The sequence below is a fragment of the Gobio gobio genome (assembly GCF_949357685.1).
Source record: "Gobio gobio genome assembly, chromosome: 2".
In the NCBI taxonomy this organism is placed as follows: Eukaryota; Metazoa; Chordata; class Actinopteri; order Cypriniformes; family Gobionidae; genus Gobio; species Gobio gobio.
Window position 1 is genome coordinate 50,687,056 of NC_137098.1, and position 24,040 is coordinate 50,711,095.

The following is a 24,040-nucleotide window of genomic DNA, read 5'->3' on the forward strand; positions in this document are numbered from 1 at the left end:
GAGAACATGGTCATTGGGTTTTAAACAAACCTGTGGAGTTTGTGCAGCTTACAAACAAAATTAAATGTTAATTTCCCCACTTAATTTATGCTGATAATTGTTACGTCAACTGTTATGCCGATAATATATCCAGTAATGAAACAATAATGAAAGCATTTTCACTAGTAGTCTCAGATTTTCAGATCTTTGTGGTATCCCTGAGAATTGACTGAAGCTGTGTTTTTCTTTCTATCTGTTTTCTGACAGCTTCTGTGAATCTTTCAGTTGGAGGCATGTAATTAGTGAGTTCACACAAGTCCCAGCGTATGCAGAGCAGAAATGGCAGTGACAGTATGTTAACTTGTAAGAGGCACAGAGGTTCCTGTGACTGCAGTCGCGTGTGAATGTGGCGCTGGGAGCGGCGCTCTCATGTGAGGGGTGTTGCCAGCAGATGCTACTATTTGTCACACAAGCAACTTCAGCGACACACATAAACAAAAACGCTCTCTTTAGACACACCCTCTGCACCTGGGAGTCAAACCCTGAGTGACGACTGTGTGAATCCTGTCTCAAAGTCCAAATCAAAGCCTGAGTAGAGGGAAAATCAGTTTTCCCATAACCCTTCACGCCTTTGGTGGTCAAGACTCCTGTGGTCTGAACAAAGAGAAGAACTTGCCACAACTAATTAAAAATTGTGAGATTATGTGAACTGCTCTACGTTCCCTACCTTTGAGATCTGGGAACATATTCCTCTGGGAGAACCCAAAATGGGTGTGTCCACGGTGGCAAAATCATCCAGGGGACGCACCGTCACTCTGTCGGCAGGCGTGTGGGGCCTGCGTGGGGACAAGGACTTGGAAGGGTGCCCGGGTGGGGTCATGTCACATGGTGATGGGGGCACAGATATGGATCGTGGCATTTCTAGAGTAACCCTGAAGCCAGACGTGTCCATGTAGTCAGGCCCGGTGTAGATTGGCGCTGTGGGGCTTCCGTGGCGGAACTGTTGGCGCTGCTGCCACTCGTACAGCTGCCACACCATGCCTTCTTTAGTGGCCATCCGCTCATCAGTGGACATCCGAAAGTGACTAAGGCGGTCATGGGCATACTTGTAGTCACTAGGCAGGTTGCGGGACACTGGGGGGGAACTGCCTCCGGAGTGGTGGCGAGTGGTCTTTGGCAACGACTGGTACGTCTCCATCATGACGGACTTAGGCTGGAGAGGAGGTGTCCGTCTGGGTAGGGTGTACTCAGCAGTGGGATGGCTGAAATTTTAAGTTTTTTACTGTTAATATTGCTGCCCTTCTCCCTGTCAATTAGCATACATATGCAATACGTACACAATATTTATATTAAAAACATTCATAATATTTTTTCTTTTCCCTAAAAAGTTTTTATTCTGAGCTGAGAAACACTTTTATCTGCAAATTAAATTATTAGTAATAATAATAATAAATGTTTTAATATTTTATTATCTAATATTTGATTATATAATTTGTATTATTCTTCCTAATATTATTCTTATTTATAACACAAAAAAGAACATACTTTAATATGTTATAGATATCTAATATTTGCTAAATTTGATATTTAATATATGCTGCTGATATAAATTTCAGTGAAAAAAAAAAACTTTAGGGAAAATTCTGTTTGATACGAAGAGTTTTTTTAACGTGTTCTAGAGGTTAGTTCTTATTGTAAGTGTAATAATGTAAATGTAATTTAATTTTAAGCAACAAATTAAATTATTATTATATTAATTTTTTTTAAGTTTATTGTAGAGACTGGCTCTTATTGTAAGTGCAATAATGTAATTTTTGTTTTTTGACAACTTAGGAAGGAGTTTTTACCATAGTAACCAGAATGCTGTTGCTAGAACTTTTGAACACAAAACATTCCCTTTAATATTCAGTGTGTTTTTAATCACAACCACTAGAGGGAGCTCCTTTATAAGAAAGAAACCATATGGATATAGAATCCTACAATGGCTTGTGTTCTCAATGTTACATCATTTAATGAGCATTTTACATATAACCCTGTATGGTTTCCTAGCATTTTTTTTCCCTATCACAGCACATATAAGGGTGTCTACACAAACAAAACTGACCTTTTGGGGTCTCCTTTCTGCACCTTCACCCAGTGCTCGACCTGAGCCAGTGCAGTCTTCCTTTGAACCTTTTTCTCTGTGTCTGTACGGGGGACGAGACCCCTCTTATACACCACGTTCCCGTTCTGATCAGGGGGCATGCCTGAGGAGGACAGCCCGTTCCTGTGAGTGGGCAACGTGGACGGCGGGAGAGAATGTGCACCTGATTGGGAAAGCCCCTCCACCTCTCCAAGGGAAATGGTTTTAACAGGATCCTCCAACACTTCCTTGCTGTAAACATAGCACTCCTCCCCGTCTCGCTCCGGCCTCAGCTCTGCCACCTCCACATGCGTTGTCTGCTGTAGGCCCTCGGTCTGGGAGGAGCTTTTGATGCTGCTGCTGAAATGGTTGGTCTGAGGGACTGCATGCTGCTCAGGTTTAGAGCTTCTTTCGGCCTCTCTGTAGAGTGAGAGGGAGTTATTTAATAGTAGAAAATATCGTTAATATTTAACCTTCAAAATGGCTTGTAACTTAATAGACTTTTTTTCTGATGTCACTGTAAAAAGTGACGAGTTGACTCGACTTTAAAAAAATGAGGAAGTAATAAACTTCATGCGTAATGGAAAAAATTAAGTTATGTAACTTATTTTTTTCAATTACGCATAACGTTTATTTACTTTATTTTAGGGCAATGGGTTTCCTCACTTTTTTTAAGTTAAGTCAACTGATCACTTTTTACAGAAGCGAGAGGACAGAAATGAGTTTAGACTTTTAAATGAATTCTTACTGAATCTACAACTCAATGTGCTGGACCTTGAACTGACTGTCTAGTTAACTAAATCTATTTCAATCCTAATAGCAATATGATGTTTTAAACATATAATGGCATTCTTTCTTTCAAGGAATATCAAAAGAAAATACAGAAAGAAAGAGGATACCAGGGACTGCTCCAAAAATGATGTTTTTGAAATAAGGCTCTCCAAGTAATGCTCACCAAGGCTGTATTTAACCGTAATATTGTGGAAATAGCATTACGATTTAAAATAACTTTTTTATTTTAACATTTCAAAATGTAATTTATTCCTGTGATGGAAAAACAGAATTTTTAGCATCATTACTCCAGTTTTTAGTGCCACATGATACTTCAGAAATCATTCTAATATGTCGATTTGGTGATCAAGAAACATTTCTTATTATTATCAATGTTGAAACCAGTTGTCTTGGGTATGATTACTCTGTGAGGAACAAGACAAATGTAAAATATGCCTTGAATATGTTTGACAACTGTGGTCACCATTGACTTTCATTCAATGGAAAAGAGCAGCTTGGGCATTCAACAACCCTAAATATTTTGTGTTTAAAGGAAGACAGACATTTGGTTCCAAAAGACATGTAAATAATGATAATATACATTTTTGTATGAGCTATTCCTTTAAACAGGTGAGGCGACATAACCTGATAATTTTGAATAAGTTTAGACTACTTTGACCAGATAGCATAATTAATTAATTAATTTAACGATTAATAAAAATGTAAAATCTAGCACTGAATTTTGGTTACTTGTTTGCTTTATTATAATAGCCCAATGGTCATCCGTATAAATCTGAATAAAATTAAGAAATGATCTTAAGAGTCAATTTTTAAAACATATTCATGAAACATTTACAAGTGAAACTAACCAAAACAAAAGGAGATCTGAAATGCATCAGCACTATAAATAACATTCATACAGCTACAGTCTTCACATGCAATATTGTGAATATATCCCTAGATGGTGCTGTTATTTTACATTCAAAATCTCCCTCAAATAAACCAAGGGCCTACAGCAGAAGGTCAATGAAGTACAATAAAGTACAGCAGCACTAACTGACATTTCACCCCTCGTCTTGATCAGACATGTGGTCTGGCATCAGAATGGCAAGATTAGCAACACTGCCAACAATCCACATGCATCTGTAAAAGCCTTTGCCTACAAAGCGCACAAATGCAGCCACTACACTAGTCCAACCAACCATAAACAACATCATAAACCACCTTCATGGGTATTAACCACCTACTCCTCTTTTTTTTGTACACTATAAAAGCCCAGCGATAAGGAAAGCCCTAGGGACAAAGCCTCTCTGCGCTCATGTAAATGAAGAGCATGGGGGCAGCACACTAGCATCACTCCCCAGTCTGAGTGCAGTATTTGGGCCGGCGGCCCACAGTCAGCTGCCTGCAGCGTGCCGCAGTGATACTCCTCCCAGAGCTGCACTGTCAAAGTGTACACAACTATGGCACTGTGCCTCTGCACAAGCACAAAAGCAGCAGGTGAGTGAGAACACCGCACTGCTATTGCTGTGCCCCTGATCTGTGGATCAGACATGAGCTTAAAGGGGGGGGGGGGGGGGGGGTCTAATGCTATTTCATGCATTCTGACTTATTTACACTGTTAAAGAGTTGGATTCTCATGCTAAACACGGCCAAATTTAAAAAACACTTCAAGCTTTATTTTGATTTAAAATTCATATCTTAAAAGAATCCAATACATTTTGGGGACAAAAAAAAACATCCAGAAAATGACATTTCAACTACACAACCAAGTCAGCACAAAGAGGAAAGCTGCAGTCACACTGAGAGGACAAAATTACTTCAGCCCATACAATAATGCAAACCATGCAACCTTTGAATTTGTGTGGGTTTTCAATTCAGCCAAAATGTTAATATGTGATGTTTAAATTTGGTTGCTGTTTTAGGTCAGCTTTAAGACTGATCTTTGTGCTATGTGAATTTGCAGGTCAGATTAGACCAAAATTTGGTACACACTACACATTGAAAGATAACCATTCTTTGATTGGACTTGTGTTGCCAGCCTCCTGAGTAAGAAATGAATACAGCACAAAGTCAAGCTTTAACCGTGATCGTTGGCTGTTATGATGTCACTGGACAGCCTCAATGAGATTGATTAAATGTTAAACAACTTCACTTTTGTTGTGCATGAAATAATAGGAAATATCAATCCTCACATTACAAGGCCACGTAAAAACAATATTAGAGGATTAGGAATATAAACATTAAGTGACAGTATAATGAGGGTTAAATAGAGGAAGTTCAAGAGCAAGTGGAGTGAAGAATTGATACTATACTGGGTCATTTTCTCAGACTTGCATGTCTGAAATATTAAGCTAGTTCTTAAAGAAAACATGAAACGGCTTTCAATTTTTAAATACAAAAAATGTATTTAACCTTTTACTGTGTCATATTTCTGAGACAGAATAATGTAAGGTCTTTTTAAGGACTTGAGGAATTGTTAGGACAAAATCCATTGGGGTTTGACTGGACCATGCTTGCAGGACTTAAAAATATTAAACAGAGATATTATTGGGTAATATCATTTTTCTCCAACCATGCAGCCCTGGCCATGTAAGATATAATGGTAACACTTTACAATAAGGTTCATTAGTTAACATGAGTTAAATTTAGTAAACATGAACTAATAATGAACTACACTTAACACATTCATTTATATTTGTTAATGTTCATTTCAACATTTACTAATACTTAATCTTGTTAACATTAGTTAATGCACCTTGAACTAACATGACAAACCATGAACAGCTGTATTTTTATTAACTAACGTTAACAAAGATTAACAAATACAGTAACAAATGTATTACTCATGGTTAGTTCATGTTAGTTAATACATTAACTACTGTTAACTAATGAAACCTTATTGTTAAGTGTTACAGGTATATTTATAGATGGTTATTTTAGAAGCACTTTTTTAGTAAATAAAGTTTAAATAAAGTGCACTGCAATGAATCCACAGCCAGGAACATTAAGTGTTTTCAATCTACTGTATATAATATACTGTATATATACACATTTTTGTCTTTTGATATATTTTGGATGATTTTGAAATGCATCCAAATTACATAAAATACATATTCTGCCTGTAGTTCCTTTTCTGTTTTATGTCTGGCAAATAAAATGAGTTTTAAAAAAAGTAGTAAGGGTTATCCTATTGTTTTTAATGTAATATGTTGCCCAGGTTTCTTAGATACTGATTCACCAGCCCTGAGAGAAGAGTTGTTGCAGCAGGAGGAGGTGACTGACCTCTTCACGCCATGGCTTTGCATCAGTGCGGCCTGGTTCATGGCCCGGATCCAGCCATTCATGTCCTCTTGTGTGTCAGCGCTGAAGAAGTATGTCCTCATGCCACAGTGCTCGGCCTGCGAGCCAATCAGAGAATTCTTATTGTAAATGTAGGAGCGCATTCCCGTGTGGCAGGCCTGAGGGAGAGACAGAGATACAGAGTGGACCATCAGCTGTGACCATGTATAGAGGTTGCACGTGTATGTGAGGCCCCGGACAAGCGGGCCCCAGTATTGCTGTGACAGCACCCCTGTCATTGTAGCAAGCTCAGAAGTCATGCTGAACTGCTCTGTTTATTTTGTTGATCTGAGCAGAGGAAATGGCCCGTAAGAAGATTACTAACCAATGATAACCGCATTATCATTGTTACAAATATTTCCATGCAATTCTGTCAAATGATCTGCACTAAAATGGTAAATGGACTGCATTTATATAGCGCTTTTAACAGACCTACGGCCATCCAAAGCGCTTTACATTTGCCTCACATTCACCCATTCACACACTCATGGCGGTGTCTGCCATGCAAGGCGCCATCCAGCTCTTCGGGAGCAGCTGGGGTTAGGTGTCTTGCTCATGGACACCTCGACACTTGGTCAGGTGGAACCGGGGATTGAACCACCAACCTTCCAGTTTGTAGACAACCTACAAAAACCACTGAGCCACTGCCGCCCCACTAGTGTAACAGGTACTGTGCAAGCATTTGAGACTTTTGTTGTACAACAGTCAGACTATGCATCAGAAAATGGAGTATTGAAAAAAAAAATGTATAAAAGAAAATGCAAAACAAGCTTTATACTTAGCGAGATAGAAATTTGCATTGTGAGATGTACACGACCATTTCACATGTTTCGAGTCAGTAAGATTTTTAAACGTTTTTAAATTAGTTAAATTTTTTTCTCACCAAATCTGCATTTATTTGATCAAAAATACAGTAAAACAATAATATTGTGTCATATTACAATTTAAAATAACTTATCTATTCAGAATTTTCAACAGCCATTATCCAGTCTTCAGTGTCACATGATCCTTCAGAAATCATTCTAATATGTTGATTTGGTCCTCAAGAAACATTTCTTACTATCAATGTTGAAAACAAGTTGTGCTGTGCAGTTGTAATATATAAAACGGCACTTACAACTAGCAGTTCCGAAAAATAAAGTCAAAATTGTGAGACAAAGAAAAGGCAAAAACTTCCACAATCGCAAAGTCACAATTAAAAAATATAAAGCCACAAATGTGAGTAATAAAAACATAGTTGGAAGAAATCAAGTTACAATATTGTCACAACCAGTTTTGGGCAAAGTTACTTATATATATACACCGATCATAACATTATGACCACCTTCCTAATATTGTGTTGCCTCCCCTTTTGCTGCCAAAACAGCCCTGTCCCGTCGAGGCATGGACTCCACTAGACCCCTGAAGATGTGCTGTGGTATCTGGCCCCATGATGTTAGCAGCAGGTCCTTTAAGTCCTGTAAGTTGCAAGGTGGGGCCTCCTCCTCGGACTTGTTTGTTCAGCACATCCCACAGATGCTCGATTGGATTGAGATCTGGGGAATTTGGAGGCAAGGTCAACAGCTCAAACTCGTTGTTATGCTCCTCAAACCATTCCTGAACCATTTTTGCTTTGTGGCAGGGCGCATTATCCTGCTGAAAGAAGCCACAGCCACCAGGGAATACCGTTTCCATGAAAGGGTGTACATGCTCCCCAACAATGCTTAGGTAGGTAGTAAGTGTCAAAGTAACATTCACGGATGGCAGGACCCAAGGTTTCCCAGCAGAACATTGCCCAAAGCATCACACTGGCTCCGCTGGCTTGCCTTCTTTCCATAGTGCATCCTGGTGCCATGTGTTCCCCAGGTAAGTGACACACACGGCCCGTGCCCAGCCATCCACGTGATGTAAAAGAAAATCAAACCAGGTCACCTTCTTCCATTGCTCCGCGGTACAGTTCTGATGCTCTCATGCCCACTGTTGGCGCTTTCGGTGGTGGACAGGGGTTAGCATGGGCACCCTGACTGGTCTGCGGAAATGTAGCCCCACACACAACAAACTGGGATTCACTGTGTATTCGGACACCTTTCTATCAGAACCAACATTAACTTCTTGAGCAATTTGAGCTACAGTAGCTCGTCTGTTAGATCGGACCACACGGGTCAGCATTCGCTCCCCACATGCATCAATGAGCCTTGACCCATGACCCTGTCGCCAGTTCACCACTGTTCCTTCCTTGGCCCGCTTTTGATAGATACTGACCACTGCAGACCAGAAAAACCCCACAAGAGCAGTAGTTTTGGAGATGCTCTGACCCAGTCGTCTAGCCATCACAATTTGTCACTTGTCAAATTCGCTCAAATCCTTATGCATGCCCATTTTTCCTGCTTCTAACACATCAACTTTGAGGACAAAATGTTAACTTGCTGCCTAATATAGCCCTCTAACAGGTGCCATGATGAAGAGATAATTAGTGTTATTCACTTCAGTAGTCATAATGTTATGCCTGATCGGTGTATATATCCTTTTATATATTATAAATAATGCACTACAATATTGCGTTACTCCCTTAAAAAGTGACAAATTGCGTTACTTTTAAAAACAATTTTGCGTTACTTTTTCTTGTTACTTTTTTTTTTCTTTCTTAATAACTAAAAAGTTCTATTTTTGGGCAAATGTACAAACCCTTTTACACCAAAATAGAAATAATAAGGAACGATGTGCGAATTCACGCGTGTACAGTAGCAGGTGCAGCTTAAACAAACCTTTCAGCTCTGCTGCCATTCTGGACCACAGAAGAATAGAATGCTGGAGAAGATATTTTAATACTTACTTCAATAAAATCATTTTTGCTTATGGCTTATCTGAATCATCGAAGGTCAGCAGCAAGTACTGTACATTGGTTAATAAAGTGAGATTAAATGCATTTAATGCATAAAATATTTGTTTTATTTAACATATTTAATTATTGGAGTTTTGCCTAATATTTTGATTTTGTATATCACTGATTTTTCTTTTTTTGTGCAAGTGAGATTAGTAAATGCATGCTTTATTAGAACTAAAATAACCATTATGTTTACACACAACATCTATATGAAATTACTCCTGATTTTTCTCAACATGGGGACAAGAGAGCTGTCAGTCAACAAAAAAAAAAAAGTAACTTGTGTTGATTATTTTAAAATGTAATTTTAAAAGTAATGTGTTACTTTACTAGTTACTTGAAAAAAGTAACCTGATTACATAACTCGAGTTACCTGTAATGTGTTACCCCCCAATACTGGTCACACCCACCAATTTGTCACAACTTTTGTTAACGTTTTATTGTTTTACTCTGAGGTAGAAACAGGCTTCCATAGAATAAAAACAGCAATGTCAGAAAATCAACATTGATGATCTGAACTACACAGCCAACAAACCAAACATCCATAATCAACTGAGATAAATGCAATTATTGTCTATTTATTCCATGTATTCTTGGAATATTATATAATTTACTTCAGCCCAGGTTTACAAACAAGGGTCTCTCTTTTCCTCTCCTTCTTTATTGTGTTATATACAAATGAATAATTTAGAAGACATTCTCTTGCATTGAAGTACACATAAGTGTTCAAATATGCTTCAGGGCAACTGTATATACCAAACACACCACACTAATATTAAAACACACAATATTAGAGATGCCCACGAATACTTACACAGATAAACAACGCTGTTAAATCTCTCTCTGGTGGTCCGTTTAATGCCAGGGTTAACAGCCCCCCCCCCAGCTTAACTAGCGCCGTGCACCTTCTGTCCTGCTAAATTTGCTACTGCCAAAATGCAACTGTTGGTCTAATCTCTCTGATGGGGGTACGGCCACCGCTCACTCATCTAAACGCTTAAACAGAGTCCAGCTCAGCGCTTTTGCCAGGCCCACTCAGACCCAGGCAGCAGACCCTCCTTCCACACACACACACACACACAGAGCTTTACATCTGGTAACATTGACTCATTCTGTAGAAAGTCTATGCAGCAGCCTCTGGGCTACATCGATGGCGTCTCTTAATTCACAATTCGACAGCTGCATCTCTGCTCACGGCACATCTCTTCAGCCTCTCAAGGAGTCTATTATCCCGCCTGTCATGAACTAATGGCTAATACAGCCCGTCCAATATCCGATATCTGCACCTGAAGCGCCTTCATATTACCCTACTCTGCTCACACAGACTTTGTTGCAGTTCCTTTACAGAGAAGTCTATATGATGTTTGTGTTGTCATCTGGAAAACATCTCAGCAAATCTGAACACTTGAAATGATTGACAGAATAGCTAAAAAATAGTGACCTGCATTTTTTCATGGTTTACAGACCCTAGGGCTGTCACAGAGACAAGTGTGTGACGCTTGCTTCAGTGATCAGTCAGGTAGTAGAGATATTTTCTGTATGCTATTCCATAAAAATAATAACTTTTAATCTAACTTAACAGAATATCTCACCGTCTCATACACATCTACACATACAAATATACGCAAATGAATGATGGCAGAATGCACAAAACATGAAAACAAGGGAAAAGGAAGGCACATATCTTGCAAACATTAATCACTTTTTCATGATGACAAACAATAAGAAATGGGAGACACAACCTGGGCAAGAGAAAATTGATTTCAGTGCATGTTTTAATACATCAAGTGTCAGCTACTGAAGGAAAACATGGCTGCTGATATATATTCTTCTCACATTCCTGTCTTTAAGAATTTAATGACCTCAGATTACCCATCGAGTCCTGGGCTTTCATTCAGGGTTATCCCTCTAAGAGGGATATGCAGTAGTTAATCAGATGAATTTGCTCAATCACTCAACCCCTGCAGAGGCTAAAGGAATATTCTGGGTTATTTACAACATAATATCTAATGACAACATGTGTGACAAAGAAAATTGTCCTTCTGTTTGTGAAAACGGCCAAAAACACAATTGTATTTATGGAGGCGAGAATGCCAAAACATTTAAATATACAACTGTTACAAAAGTACAGCTATAAAAAAAGTTATTGTGTTTGTATCTAAGTTATGTCCAATATAAAAATGTGTTTATGTTCATTTTTAAAAACTGAGGGGCAATTTGAAGTTACCATTCAACAAAATGCCACAAATGCTGTCCATTGATATCAAGTTGTAAATAATCTGGAATATTCCTCAGAAAGTTAAACATTCTAAACACTGGGTACATACAATTATGCAAAATTTCAACTTGAAAAACTATCCTTTTTCAGAAATGGACAATTAGCTAAACACGAAAATAATAGTGCAGAATATAAATTCACTTCCGTTCAAAAGTTTAGGGTCAGTGGGGTGTTTTTTTATTAAGAAATTAATACTTTTATTCAGCAAGGATGCATGAAATTGATCAAACGTGATAGTTCTGTTTTAAATAAATACTGTTTATTTAAATAATCCTGGGAAAAATTTATCACTGTTTACATAATAATATTAAGCAGTAGAACTGTTATCAACATTGATAATAATAAGAAATGCTTATTGAGCACCAAATCAGCATATTACAATGACTTCAGAAGGATCATGTGATGACTGAAGAATTACATTTTAAAATATAAAAATGTATAAAAATTGTAATATTTAAAATGATAAATTGCATATGTATATATAGTAATTGTTTTACTATATATTTGATCAAATAAATGCAGCCTTGGTGAGACTTCACAAACATTTAAATAAATCATACCAATCCAAAACGTTTGAACGGTAGTGTACTGTATCTAAACAATTTAACAACAGAGTTCATATTATAGTTCACAGCACTGATGACAATTAAAAATGCATCTGAACAGCCAATGAGAGTGGAGAAATGTTTGGATGATAACCAACACTGGAACTACTGATGCAAGTGATGAAGTGAGAAGAGGAATAGAGCAATGCCAGTCTGCAGTCCTCGTCTTTAATATAAGATTCACACGGACATATCAGATTGGATTGTCGATCTGGCATTGCCTGTTCCTGAGAAAGCGGAATGAGCCACATGCATGCTGAAACACATCAATGCACATAGGCTATGTGCATTTTTCATCTGCCTAGGAGAATGCCATTCACGGGATGGTGATGGAGTGGAGATCCGCTGATAGTAATGAATGGAAATTAAAATACCTATTCATGCATGAGGCTGACTCAGGAGACGCCCCTTCCACCAGATGTACCCGGTTCAGCTCCCATAATGCACCAGGTCACAACAGGAAGCAATAGGCAATTGGAATGAGAGAATCAGAGTGAGTTGTGCAAAAAACAGAGGGAGGTGGATCACGGGCTATGTGAAAAATGTTAACAAAAACTAGAAGATGTGTTGAAATGTCCTTGGTTGTGAAATATTGTCAAATACGGCAAGCAGGGTGAGCTGAAATGCAATTAACATTAGAGGCGGCAAAGCTAAGCAGAATTACGCCACTGGGACAGCAAAAGTACAAGACTCCAGAGAACAGGAGAAGATGATTAATAAACATCAAAACATTTAACTGCTGAATCAACTTAATCAATTGAAGCTGAGCATCAGGAGTTTTTCCATGCTTATTTGCATTCAAATTGATGTCATATCAAAATTAAATATATGAAATATTACCTTTCATGGCTTCATGCCATCTTATATATTCTCAAATGGCCACAGATCAGGGATGGGAAATTAACATTAATTGCAAACTGTTATATTGTGTGCATGATTTGCTTAAAACGAGGGAACAAATTAGTTAAATGTGATGATGTATTAGTAAATTGTGGGAACAAATTATATTTTTAATTGTTATGGATTAATACATACATAAGGCCAATTGGATTGCAGTTATGCCATCTATAAAGAGTCTGTGTAAGAATTGTTTACATTTATTTATTATTGAAATTATCTAATTATAAGCCCCCGTCCCCGTCCCCTTGTTTTAGTTCAATCAAAACGATGTAACAAATTAGTTAATTACGTGGAAATTAATAAGTTGTGGGGACAAATTCATAATTCGTGGCCATGATTTACTAAAACGAGAGAACAATTTCTTAATCCATGGCCATTATATATTTTATTGTTTATTATTTATTAAAATTACACAACTATGTTTTTGACAGTCTAAAAAACTGCTCATGCTCATAAGAGACATTTGTTATGTTCCATCTGTTCCATCCACAGTTAATGGTGTTTATTTAAATAAAAAATAAAACAATTACCTTACTACAGACAGTTCTAAAGAAATCTTACAGCAAATAAACATGCAAGATTCTTCACTGCTGACTAAGAGAAGCCAGTAAGAGTAAAAACATTATACAAACAGTATACCTTGGGGTCTAATACACATGAAAATAAAGCAGCCAGATGTTCAAATAGCTGCTGGCTAGTTTCACTGATGGAGATCTCCTAACTAACAACCTGCTAATTAATACCCAGAGCGCCAATGAGAGAACAAGTCCTCTCACCTTGCATTGGTACATTACAGACTGTAGGGCAAATAAGATGGAAGATATTAGAAATAGAGTAGATGCATAATTAATCTCCCTGCTGGCACAATAGTCAAACAAATTCCAAGACTGGGGAATACGAGCAGGGTAATGGAGTTTGAACGATGCAATGCGTACCCAAAGGGAAGGATGACTGAGGGGAGGAAATGAATGAGCTGCAGTGATGGGATCAAACATTCCTGGAGTATTTTTCTTCAGGAGAGGTGCTTTGCTTCAGGAAGAGACGAAGGTAAATTGCACAAAAAATGGCTTGACAGAAATCCCAAAGTTTTAGTTAGTCATCAGTGAATTTTAGAATACGTTTTTTTCCACCTCCATGGTACAATGGTTTAAGCCAGAATTGATTTTCCAATGCGGTAAGTGTAATACAAATGGTTCCAAGCCTTCTGGGATATTCTACTCTTAAACATTATTTCACTGTCCGCTGGACTGCAGTAAACAGTGGGAGGACGTTTGCAAGGCTCAATGGAAGCTTGCCATCAATAGGCCTCACTCAGAGAAGGGTTTAGATAATGATGAGAAGAGAAGAGGGCTGAGGAAAACTTGTTGAACGAGTTGGGTGGAAACCCAGTGTGAATTCCTGTGAACAATCAGGAGCTTCGGCAGTGACAGCATTGTGCTGACAGATATTGAGGGGAACAATACCGGTCAAAAAGAGATGGGCTATAACAAGTTTAATGAAAGGCTGCAAGATACAGTTTTTTACAACAGTTAAAGCATGCTGTTAGACACAACATTTTTTGAATATTTACACTAATATTTACACTAATATTCAATAAATAATTAAATTCAATAATATTTTTTTCATTATTAAAATGAACAAATGTAATAACCAAATATACATTTTTTATGTAATTTTTTATAAAATACAAATAATTATAAATTCTTGTGACAAGTAATATAGTTAATAAATTTAATCTCACAGTAGGCTGTTGATGGCTGATAAGCATTTTAATGGTTTATACAATGTGATGCACTCTTATAAAATATAGTTTATGTGCGGTCACAGGTTTGCATACACCTGTTATTTTACATTTTTTAATACTTTGAACGTACTTAGAACGTGGCTCATTCGAACAATTTCCAGAAGCAGAAATATGAATGTTTTTTTTTTTTTTCATTACTACCTTTGTAACCAACAAAAATTATCTGGTCTGAGGATTTTTTTTGTCTCCTTGAAAATAATATTTTAGGAACTCAGTAAAAGAACATATGCTATTAGCTGAAAACAAGCGGAGATCTAGTTGACTCTGTTATGAGATTGTGAGGGCACAACAGTTGTCAAGACAGCGTAGTTAGTGATCTGTGTGGTTAGAAGAGGGCAGAGAGAGGAGTCAAACAACTGCCACATTAATCAGTCATCATTGACTGCTGCCCACACACCACCACTGAGAATAAGCCACATGACACAGACTTCCTGAGGGTGTAGCCAATGAAGGTGAGCCTACACACAGGAACCCAGTAGCATTAGAGTCCAGATCATTATAACGCTCTTACCTTAAAGGCATACTTGCGGCTGATGTGGTCCTCGGGTCCAACAGGGGAAACAACATAGCTGGGAAGAGGAATGCTGCCCAGAACAGTCTCCTCTCGACTATCTGAGAGCAAAGTAGAGATATTAGTTGAAAAGTGTTAGATTACGATTGAACAACGGTGTAATTGGTTTATTAGCAACTCTCTTAAACAGACACGGATGACAGCAAGTAAGTGATAATCCACCTTGCCCACCAAAATAATTAAAAAATAATCTAAACAGTATTTTCAGTAAATTATAGGTACCCTCATAATGTGTTACAAGAAATATGATTCGTGGTGCAATAAAATTAGAGACCATTCTAGATAATTGCAGCTAACCAAAGAGGAGTATTATAACTCACCTTTATAATAAAACAAGCAGTAATCAGACAGCACAAACCACTTCCTCTTCCACAGTCTCATGCCTGAGCTGTCCTGAGGGTGGAAGAACAATAACAATTCAGCCTAAAATTTGGAAATGTACGCATAAAAACTGAATAAAGAAAGAAAGAAAAAAAACTAAATTTAGAAGCAAATTTTAGCACAGTAAAATGTTTTGATTAATAATCAACTTCAAATAATATGAATTTATAGTTTCATGCATTTATAGTTTTAATATTTTGTATATAGCTTCATATTATCAGTCAGTGCATCATTTATCATTACCAACAAATATGAATATTGTTATTATTAGCGTTTAATTGGAGGCCCCTCTGTTCATTTTGGATATTTATTTAATATTTAATACTCTATGTTGAATAACATGCTCAATTAATCAGTTTACTGCCTGTGGGGTCTTAGTTCATCATAAGCCTAATTAAGATGTAATCTAACATCTGAACACCATTCAGTTCAGATCAAAATCAGACTCTGTAAATCACTCGCACCAGGGTTACACTTTTGAGGGCCGCACCTGTTTGTAGAGCCATCCTCTCACCACTACTGGGACATTGGGGTTCCTTTTGATTGAATGGTCACGCTTGCCAAAGCAATGCACCTTCCCACTGGGCTTCAAATTCTGAGGTATTTAAAAGAAAAAAAGAAGAAAAACAACTCGTTTCATTTGATTTAATAAAAAGAATATATATACACAGGCATTAATAAGGTAAAGTGGCAACCAAAGGTATTTGAATGCTTAAAAAATTAAAAGACAATTTTATATTTATTGTAAGTGTGGGTAATGTGTTGTTGTAAAATGTTCACAATATTACATGGTTTTTGGCATTTATTAATCTTGATCCATATAAAGTTCACTCAACTCATAATTTGACAACCCAAATTTTCGGAGAATACAGAATAATTACAATCAGCCTTTCATTTATTAAAGGTGCAGTGTGCAATATTGATGAGGATCTTGACAGAAATGCAATATAATATACATAACTATGTTTTCAGTGGTGTATAAAGACCTTACATAATGAACCTTAGAATGAGCCATTTCTATCTTACACTGTGGGTCCCTTTACAGTGAAGTCACCATTTTGCGCTGACATGTTTCTACAGTAGCCCTAAATGGACAAACTGCTCTATAGAGTGCTAGCTACTCTCTGCTGTCTCAGACAACGACATCTTTGTCCTGTGTCGGCCCCCGTAGTTTCTTTATGTGCTTCGTAACGCCGGTTTCACACTGCATGCGTTAGCAGGGCGTAAGCAGCGCGTGTTTTTTTCGGCGCCCATGTTAACAGATTAGAGCATTCACACCGCACGCAGAGGCGGCGCGGCAGCGCGTAGCAGGAGCAGAGCAGAAGCAGCAGTGCCGCGATCGTTTCGGCGCCGAGTCTATTTTTGCCGCGCTGCTCACGCTGAATTAAAGCCACAGTGGATTGTTCTTGATCAAAACTGACCTGATTAACATGGAAAATAACAAATTTCACCATGAAATCATGAAGTGAAGTGCCCCGTGTGTTTCACGATCACCATATGACATCCAGCGCTGTGAAAAAAAATGATAAAATACACGAAAACAAAACACAACACTGCCAGAAGTTTATGCCCAAACTTGAAAGGTCCGTTTAAATGATTAAAACTAGAGGCTTATCTTAATTTTAAAGGTTACTTTTATCATGTAAACTATATATATATATATATATATATATATATATATATATATATATATATATATATATATATATATAAATAAAATATAATATATAAATATAATATATATAAAATATAATATAAAATATATATATATATGTATATATATATATAAATAATATATATAAAATAAATATATATATATAAAATATAATATAAAATATATATATATATATAAAATAAATATATATAATATATATATATATATATATATATATATATATATAATAAATAATAATATATAATAAATAATAATATATACATATATATATATATATATATATATATATTTATTTATTTTAGACGTGGCGGAAGCATGCTGCCCATCATAAATCAAAGCACGACACAGACAGGGGACGGGGGAGAACACCGGGAAAGGTGACAATGGACGATATTCGTCTGTATTTGCAATATACAAGCTGCAGTTCAGCTGCGCGCGACAAATGCTGCCAGTGTGAAAGCACAAAGGGTGCGCGCGGCTCCCGCACTCCATACGCTCCGCTCCTGCGCTGCTTACGCCCTGCTAACGCGTGCAGTGTGAAACCGGAGTAAGGGAGGGACGAGCAGTGGGCGGTTGCAATTCGCAACCTCACCACTAGATGTCGCTAAAATTACACAGTGCACCTTTATAAGAGAACTTCAATATAAAAAACTATAACTGGGTTAAAACAAATAAACATATAAATGAATGAATAATGAATTATGGTCCCCCATGGAAAGGTCCCTGGCTCCATCCAGTTCACATGTGATATGGGATTGATCGATTGGTCTGTGAAAGCTCATATGATGCTGACACAGTGCTGTCATTGACAGGCCAGCATCAGACTCTCTACAACACAGTTACATAGGCAATGTGTGTCAAGCCAGGCCACTTCAATGTGTCAAAAATCACCCTCTAATAGGGAGAAATATCTACATCCCCACCGTTTCTATTTCCAGAGCAGATCTGAGGAAACAGAGGCGGTTACCGAGTAGACATGAGACCAACGGGTCAAGGGCTGCCTAGAGACCACCCTGACATTTAGCCCTGAATCAAAGATGGAGTGTGTGTATGCAAAATTCTAGCCGTTATAAAAAATATTTATTGAAAAATATTATAAGTTTATGCCCAAACTTGAAAGGTCCGTTTAAATGATTAAAACTAGAGGCTTATCTTAATTTTAAAGGTTACTTTTATCATGTAAACTATATATATATATATATATATATATATATATATATATATAAATAAAATATAATATATAAATATAATATATATAAAATATAATATAAAATATATATATATATGTATATATATATAAATAATATATATAAAATAAATATATATATATAAAATATAATATAAAATATATATATATATATATAAAATAAATATATATAATATATATATATATATATATAATAAATAATAATAATAATATATAATAAATAATAATATATACATATATATATATATATATATATATATATATATATATATATATATATATATATATATATATATATATATATATATATATATATATATATATATATATATATATATATATATATATTTATTTATTTTAGACGTGGCGGAAGCATGCTGCCCATCATAAATCAAAGCACGACACAGACAGGGGACGGGGGAGAACACCGGGAAAGGTGACAATGGACGATATTCGTCTGTATTTGCAATATACAAGCTGCAGTTCAGCTGCGCGCGACAAATGCTGCCAGTGTGAAAGCACAAAGGGTGCGCGCGGCTCCCGCACTCCATACGCTCCGCTCCTGCGCTGCTTACGCCCTGCTAACGCGTGCAGTGTGAAACCGGAGTAAGGGAGGGACGAGCAGTGGGCGGTTGCAATTCGCAACCTCACCACTAGATGTCGCTAAAATTACACAGTGCACCTTTATAAGAGAACTTCAATATAAAAAACTATAACTGGGTTAAAACAAATAAACATATAAATGAATGAATAATGAATTATGGTCCCCCATGGAAAGGTCCCTGGCTCCATCCAGTTCACATGTGATACTATGCATTACACTATGTAGCGTTTTTATTGTTTTGTTGTTATGTAACTTAGTCAGCTTGAGATTCTTTCCATCTAAACTGGTTATATTTCTTAAAGCTAGTAGTGAATGTTTTATGAGCAGTAGGATAATCTCTCTCTTTTTTTAGTTATGAGAGAGAACCATATTCATCTGCACAGTCACACAGAGGCTAAGCACCACCCACCCAATAGCAATTTTTGTAACTGCTAGAGGGCCATAATTTACATAGTGTAGCTTTAAAGGGATAGTTAACCCAAAAATGAAAATTCTGTCAGTCATTAATTACACACCCTTTACTCAACCGTTAACTACTCATTCCTCTTCGATTTGTTCATTTTCGAAACACTAATGAAGATATTTTTCATGAAATCTGAGAGCTTTCGGCACTCTCCGTAGACAACTACGCAACTACTACTTTGACGCTTCAAAAACTTCATAAAGAGATCATAAAACTAATTTTAGGTTTAGTCCAAATATTCTGAAGATACACAATCGCTTTAAATAATGAACAGATTGAATTTACACAGCACATTTTAGCTTCCGCAAAAACCAATGGAGGTTTTATTCTTGCATGTCAATCAAGTACGGTCGATCAGTTCATCATGTGAAGCGATCAAGTCTCTTAAAATTTGGACTAAACCGCTCAATTCATGTGGATTCGTTTTTTACGATCTCTTTATGAACTTTTTGGTATTTGTGTAGCTGGAGGGACAGAAACATGAGGGGGAGTAATTAATGACAGTTTTTCCATTTTTTGAGAGAACCAACCCTTTAAGAATAGAATGAAAGACATTTCATTAACTGTTTAGAACACACAACAATGTGATAAGATGCTTTGTTAAAAAGAACCAATGCTGGATGATGACTAATGCCCACCGAGAGCCTGGTTCTTTTCCAAGTAAAGTGTGTGTGCAGAGACGAGGGCCTCTGGGATTGATCGATTGGTCTGTGAAAGCTCATATGATGCTGACACAGTGCTGTCATTGACAGGCCAGCATCAGACTCTCTACAACACAGTTACATAGGCAATGTGTGTCAAGCCAGGCCACTTCAATGTGTCAAAAATCACCCTCTAATAGGGAGAAATATCTACATCCCCACCGTTTCTATTTCCAGAGCAGATCTGAGGAAACAGAGGCGGTTACCGAGTAGACATGAGACCAACGGGTCAAGGGCTGCCTAGAGACCACCCTGACATTTAGCCCTGAATCAAAGATGGAGTGTGTGTATGCAAAATTCTAGCCGTTATAAAAAATATTTATTGAAAAATATTATAAAATTATTATTATTATTACATTAAATGTAAAACAAAAAATTATAACAGTTTTCACAATTTTTTTTAATAATATGTATTCAACTTTATGTGTGTGACTGTGCCACACACGCTCAGATTTAATTTGCGGAAATAGCGAGAGGCATTCTGTAAATTTCTCAATACCCTGCAGATGTTCTATGCAGTATTACTTCATGACCTCTGCACAATCCAGCGACCCACACAGGAGATTAAGTCCAGCTTCTCTGGTGCTAGAAAAAACAGTAACCCATTACACCTAATGCTTGGGTCATTTATCAAAATTGGAGAAATATGGCAAAAATAGATGAGGCCAATTTACTCTCCCCCATTACCTATAAAAACATTATCAGTTTTCAATATGATTAAATATGACACACACGCACACACGCACACACGCACGCACGCACGCACACACACACACACACACACACACGCACACACGCGCGCGCACACACACACACACACACACACACACGGAACGGTGAGGTTCTCTAGACAATTAGTCACCCTGGCACTTTCGTGCACGGGAAGTGCTCTGCATGAACATTTTTTTTTTGAGAATCAGAACCATAACAGAACACATTAAACCAGTCTCAGATCAGCACTGAACGAGGCTGGGCTTCTCACCCTGGATCCTGAGGTGGTGTCCGCGGGGGAAGAGGAGATGGCGACAGAGGACTCACTGACCATGCTGGGAGGCCTCGGCTCTGGTGGTGGCTTGGACATGCGTAAATTTGCCCTACAAGAGTCAGAAATACAGGTGTGGTTACTAATTCACTGTGAAATTAAGAGTGAAATAAATACATTTTGGTATTTAATAACCAACAAAGTAAAGTAGAGCCCGGGGACACAAAGTATACAAGAGAGGAAGAGACTGAGAAGCACACTCCCTTTTGAACACTCAAGTTAAATGTTGTAAAACACATTCTCTGAAGGCAAAATACTCACAGATTAAGACAGAAAGAGTACGATACAAACATTATCACCTATCAGCATAGGGAGAATATAAGTCTCAGGTGACCTGAACATAGTAATAATGACAAGACATTAGCTAAATCCATCCATCCATCTATTATACATATCTATTTATCTCCATATTTTTTTATCTACCCAGTGGCAGAAGTTTTATACATGGGGTGGTCAGGGGTGACAAACGCTAATTCAGAGGGTCCAGACCATGACAGAAAATTAATTTATAACTCTAACCTGGCATCAAAAACATGAATGAATGATTGCTGATTACTTCACATTACCCCATATTTGCTATACAATCCTATAAATGTAACTTGTAATAAGACACTGGGATCAAACTGCGTGTATTGCTAGCACGAATGTAAACATGATGAATGTTAGGCTACTGGAACTCTCTTATTTCTCTTATCTGATTAACTGTTAAGCAAAATATCTAAAAATTCAGGAAACCTAAATCCTACAACTTAAACTTACTTCAAACCGGGCTGCCAACTTTTGATTTTAATTTGAAGTGAAAATGATTCCAGTGGGGGAATAATCATTTCTAAGCTTGCGATTCAATATCGATTAATTTGGACATAATTATACATGGATATAGAGTACTAGTTAATTTTCCTCAAGGGGGAAAAAAAATCCCTCAACTAATGTTGCAAACTATACAGGGAGCCCTGTTATTAAAAGTTAAAATTAATAATTGATTTGTATACAATTGCATATGACATTTTTATAATAATAGTTTTATAATTATTTGTGCTGTCAATCGACAGCAATTTTTTCTTTAATTAATCGTCATTAAAAACATCAGTTTTTAATATTTTTATATTGTATTAATTTCACAGTTACTCTCCAAATGAATGTTGAAACAATTTAAATACAGTATTTTTAAAATATGTGTTGTAATGGCATTCAACATTACAGTATAATGGAAAGCTATCAATTTCAACATTTATTAGGCATATAAAAAATTACTACTTTTAAATTAAGTGAACTTAAAACAATCTTCACATAAACCCATTATAATAAATGTCATATTTACCTGTGACCTTCCTACCTGTCTAATGGGTAGGGGTAGGAAATATACAGTTGTCAAAACAGTCTGCACTGCATAAATAATAAATTAAATATAGATGAATCCTTATTAAAGCTACAATTTTCTCGGTTACCTTTGTTCTTTGATTAATATTAATGACAGCAATCACAGCAACTGGTTTATTAGGCTGCTGTCACAGATTTGACAAGCTGTCAAGCGTATCTCATTTTCTCACAACTCTAAGTTCATTTAAGATGTTATTTAACTCTGCTCTTATGAGAATACTCGACAAAACAAGCATTTTGGCATAATTGTGTCTGTTATTGTTTGTTCAAGCACGAAAGAGAACTCGATTCTGGCGCATGGTCTGTGCGCACAATACTGGCGCACATCTTTCTGTGCATCGTTTTTGTATGTGTGTGTAGTCCAGGAAACATTTTTACAGTATATTTACAGTGCATACATTTTGGCAAAATTCTCCTCTCTAGAGTACATTTTTCTCACTAACTATAGAGTTTTTGGACACTGATTGCCTTTTCTGAGGTAAATGTGAGGTTACGTGACATTGTTCTCAAGCGGTTTTATTGACATCTTTCCACAGTTGAAACATTGATTGAGTGATTACATGAGATTTATTTCAGTAAAACATTCCTTCTGATGTTCATTCATGTTTATTTGGTGCTGTAACTAGTAGTAAGGATATGACCGTTCACGTGTGCTCCCGCTTGACTTGAACATGCCACATTAAAGACCGCCAATAACTGAATTTATATTATCGTTTAAACTTCCTAAAAAAAATAAAAAAACGTACATCATTTGAAAGCTGAGACTTTGTTTCATATCAAAAGTGACCTGGACTGTCTGGTCAGTCAGCGCATTGTCAGTGTGCTCTTTCGCAATGTTTTTCACTGCGTGTGTGAGAGTTGGTAGCCCTGCTTCAAATAGGCTATAATGGATAATGAGAAGTGCGATGCGGCAGAGAAGTGTTGTGTTCTAAAATTGGAGGCTCCATACATTTATCTACATATATATTTATCTTTGCATCTTAATATTTATATCTTCCTATCTACCATACTTAAGTATTATTTATTTTAAACTCCAACTTTAGAACATGATGCTATTTGGGGCAGTTGTGGCCTAATGGTTCTCTCATTACCCACAACTGAGGTGCTCTTAAGCAATGCACCTAACCCCCAATCGCTCCCCGGGCACCGCAGCAAAAAAAAAAAAACAAGCTGCCCACTGCTCCAGGGGTGTGTTCACAGTGTGTGTGTGTGTGTGTGTGTGTGTGTGTGTGTGTGTGTGTGTGTGTGTGTGTGTGTGTGTGTGTGTGTGTGTGTGTGTGTGTGTGTGTGTGTGTGTGTGTGTGTGTGTGTGTGTGTGTGTACTCATTGCTTTGTGTGTGCACTTGGATGGG

The 24,040-nt window shown here is 37.0% G+C and overlaps 1 protein-coding gene across 4 annotated transcripts in view; it reads right to left on the minus strand.

Annotated features, from left to right (window-relative positions):
- plekha7b (pleckstrin homology domain containing, family A member 7b) overlaps positions 1 to 24,040 on the minus strand; it is a 139,404-nt gene that overhangs the window by 35,506 nt on the left and 79,858 nt on the right. For all 4 annotated transcript variants that reach the window (XM_079810525.1, XM_079810527.1, XM_079810526.1 and 1 more), the window contains 7 exons: positions 21,249 to 21,360; positions 16,107 to 16,211; positions 15,556 to 15,628; positions 15,176 to 15,276; positions 6,158 to 6,333; positions 2,084 to 2,521; positions 707 to 1,241 (listed from right to left, as the gene is read on the minus strand). In XM_079810525.1, the coding sequence (XP_079666651.1) occupies positions 707 to 1,241; positions 2,084 to 2,521; positions 6,158 to 6,333; positions 15,176 to 15,276; positions 15,556 to 15,628; positions 16,107 to 16,211; positions 21,249 to 21,360 (1,540 nt within the window). The remainder of the gene's footprint in view (positions 1 to 706; positions 1,242 to 2,083; positions 2,522 to 6,157; positions 6,334 to 15,175; positions 15,277 to 15,555; positions 15,629 to 16,106; positions 16,212 to 21,248; positions 21,361 to 24,040) is intronic.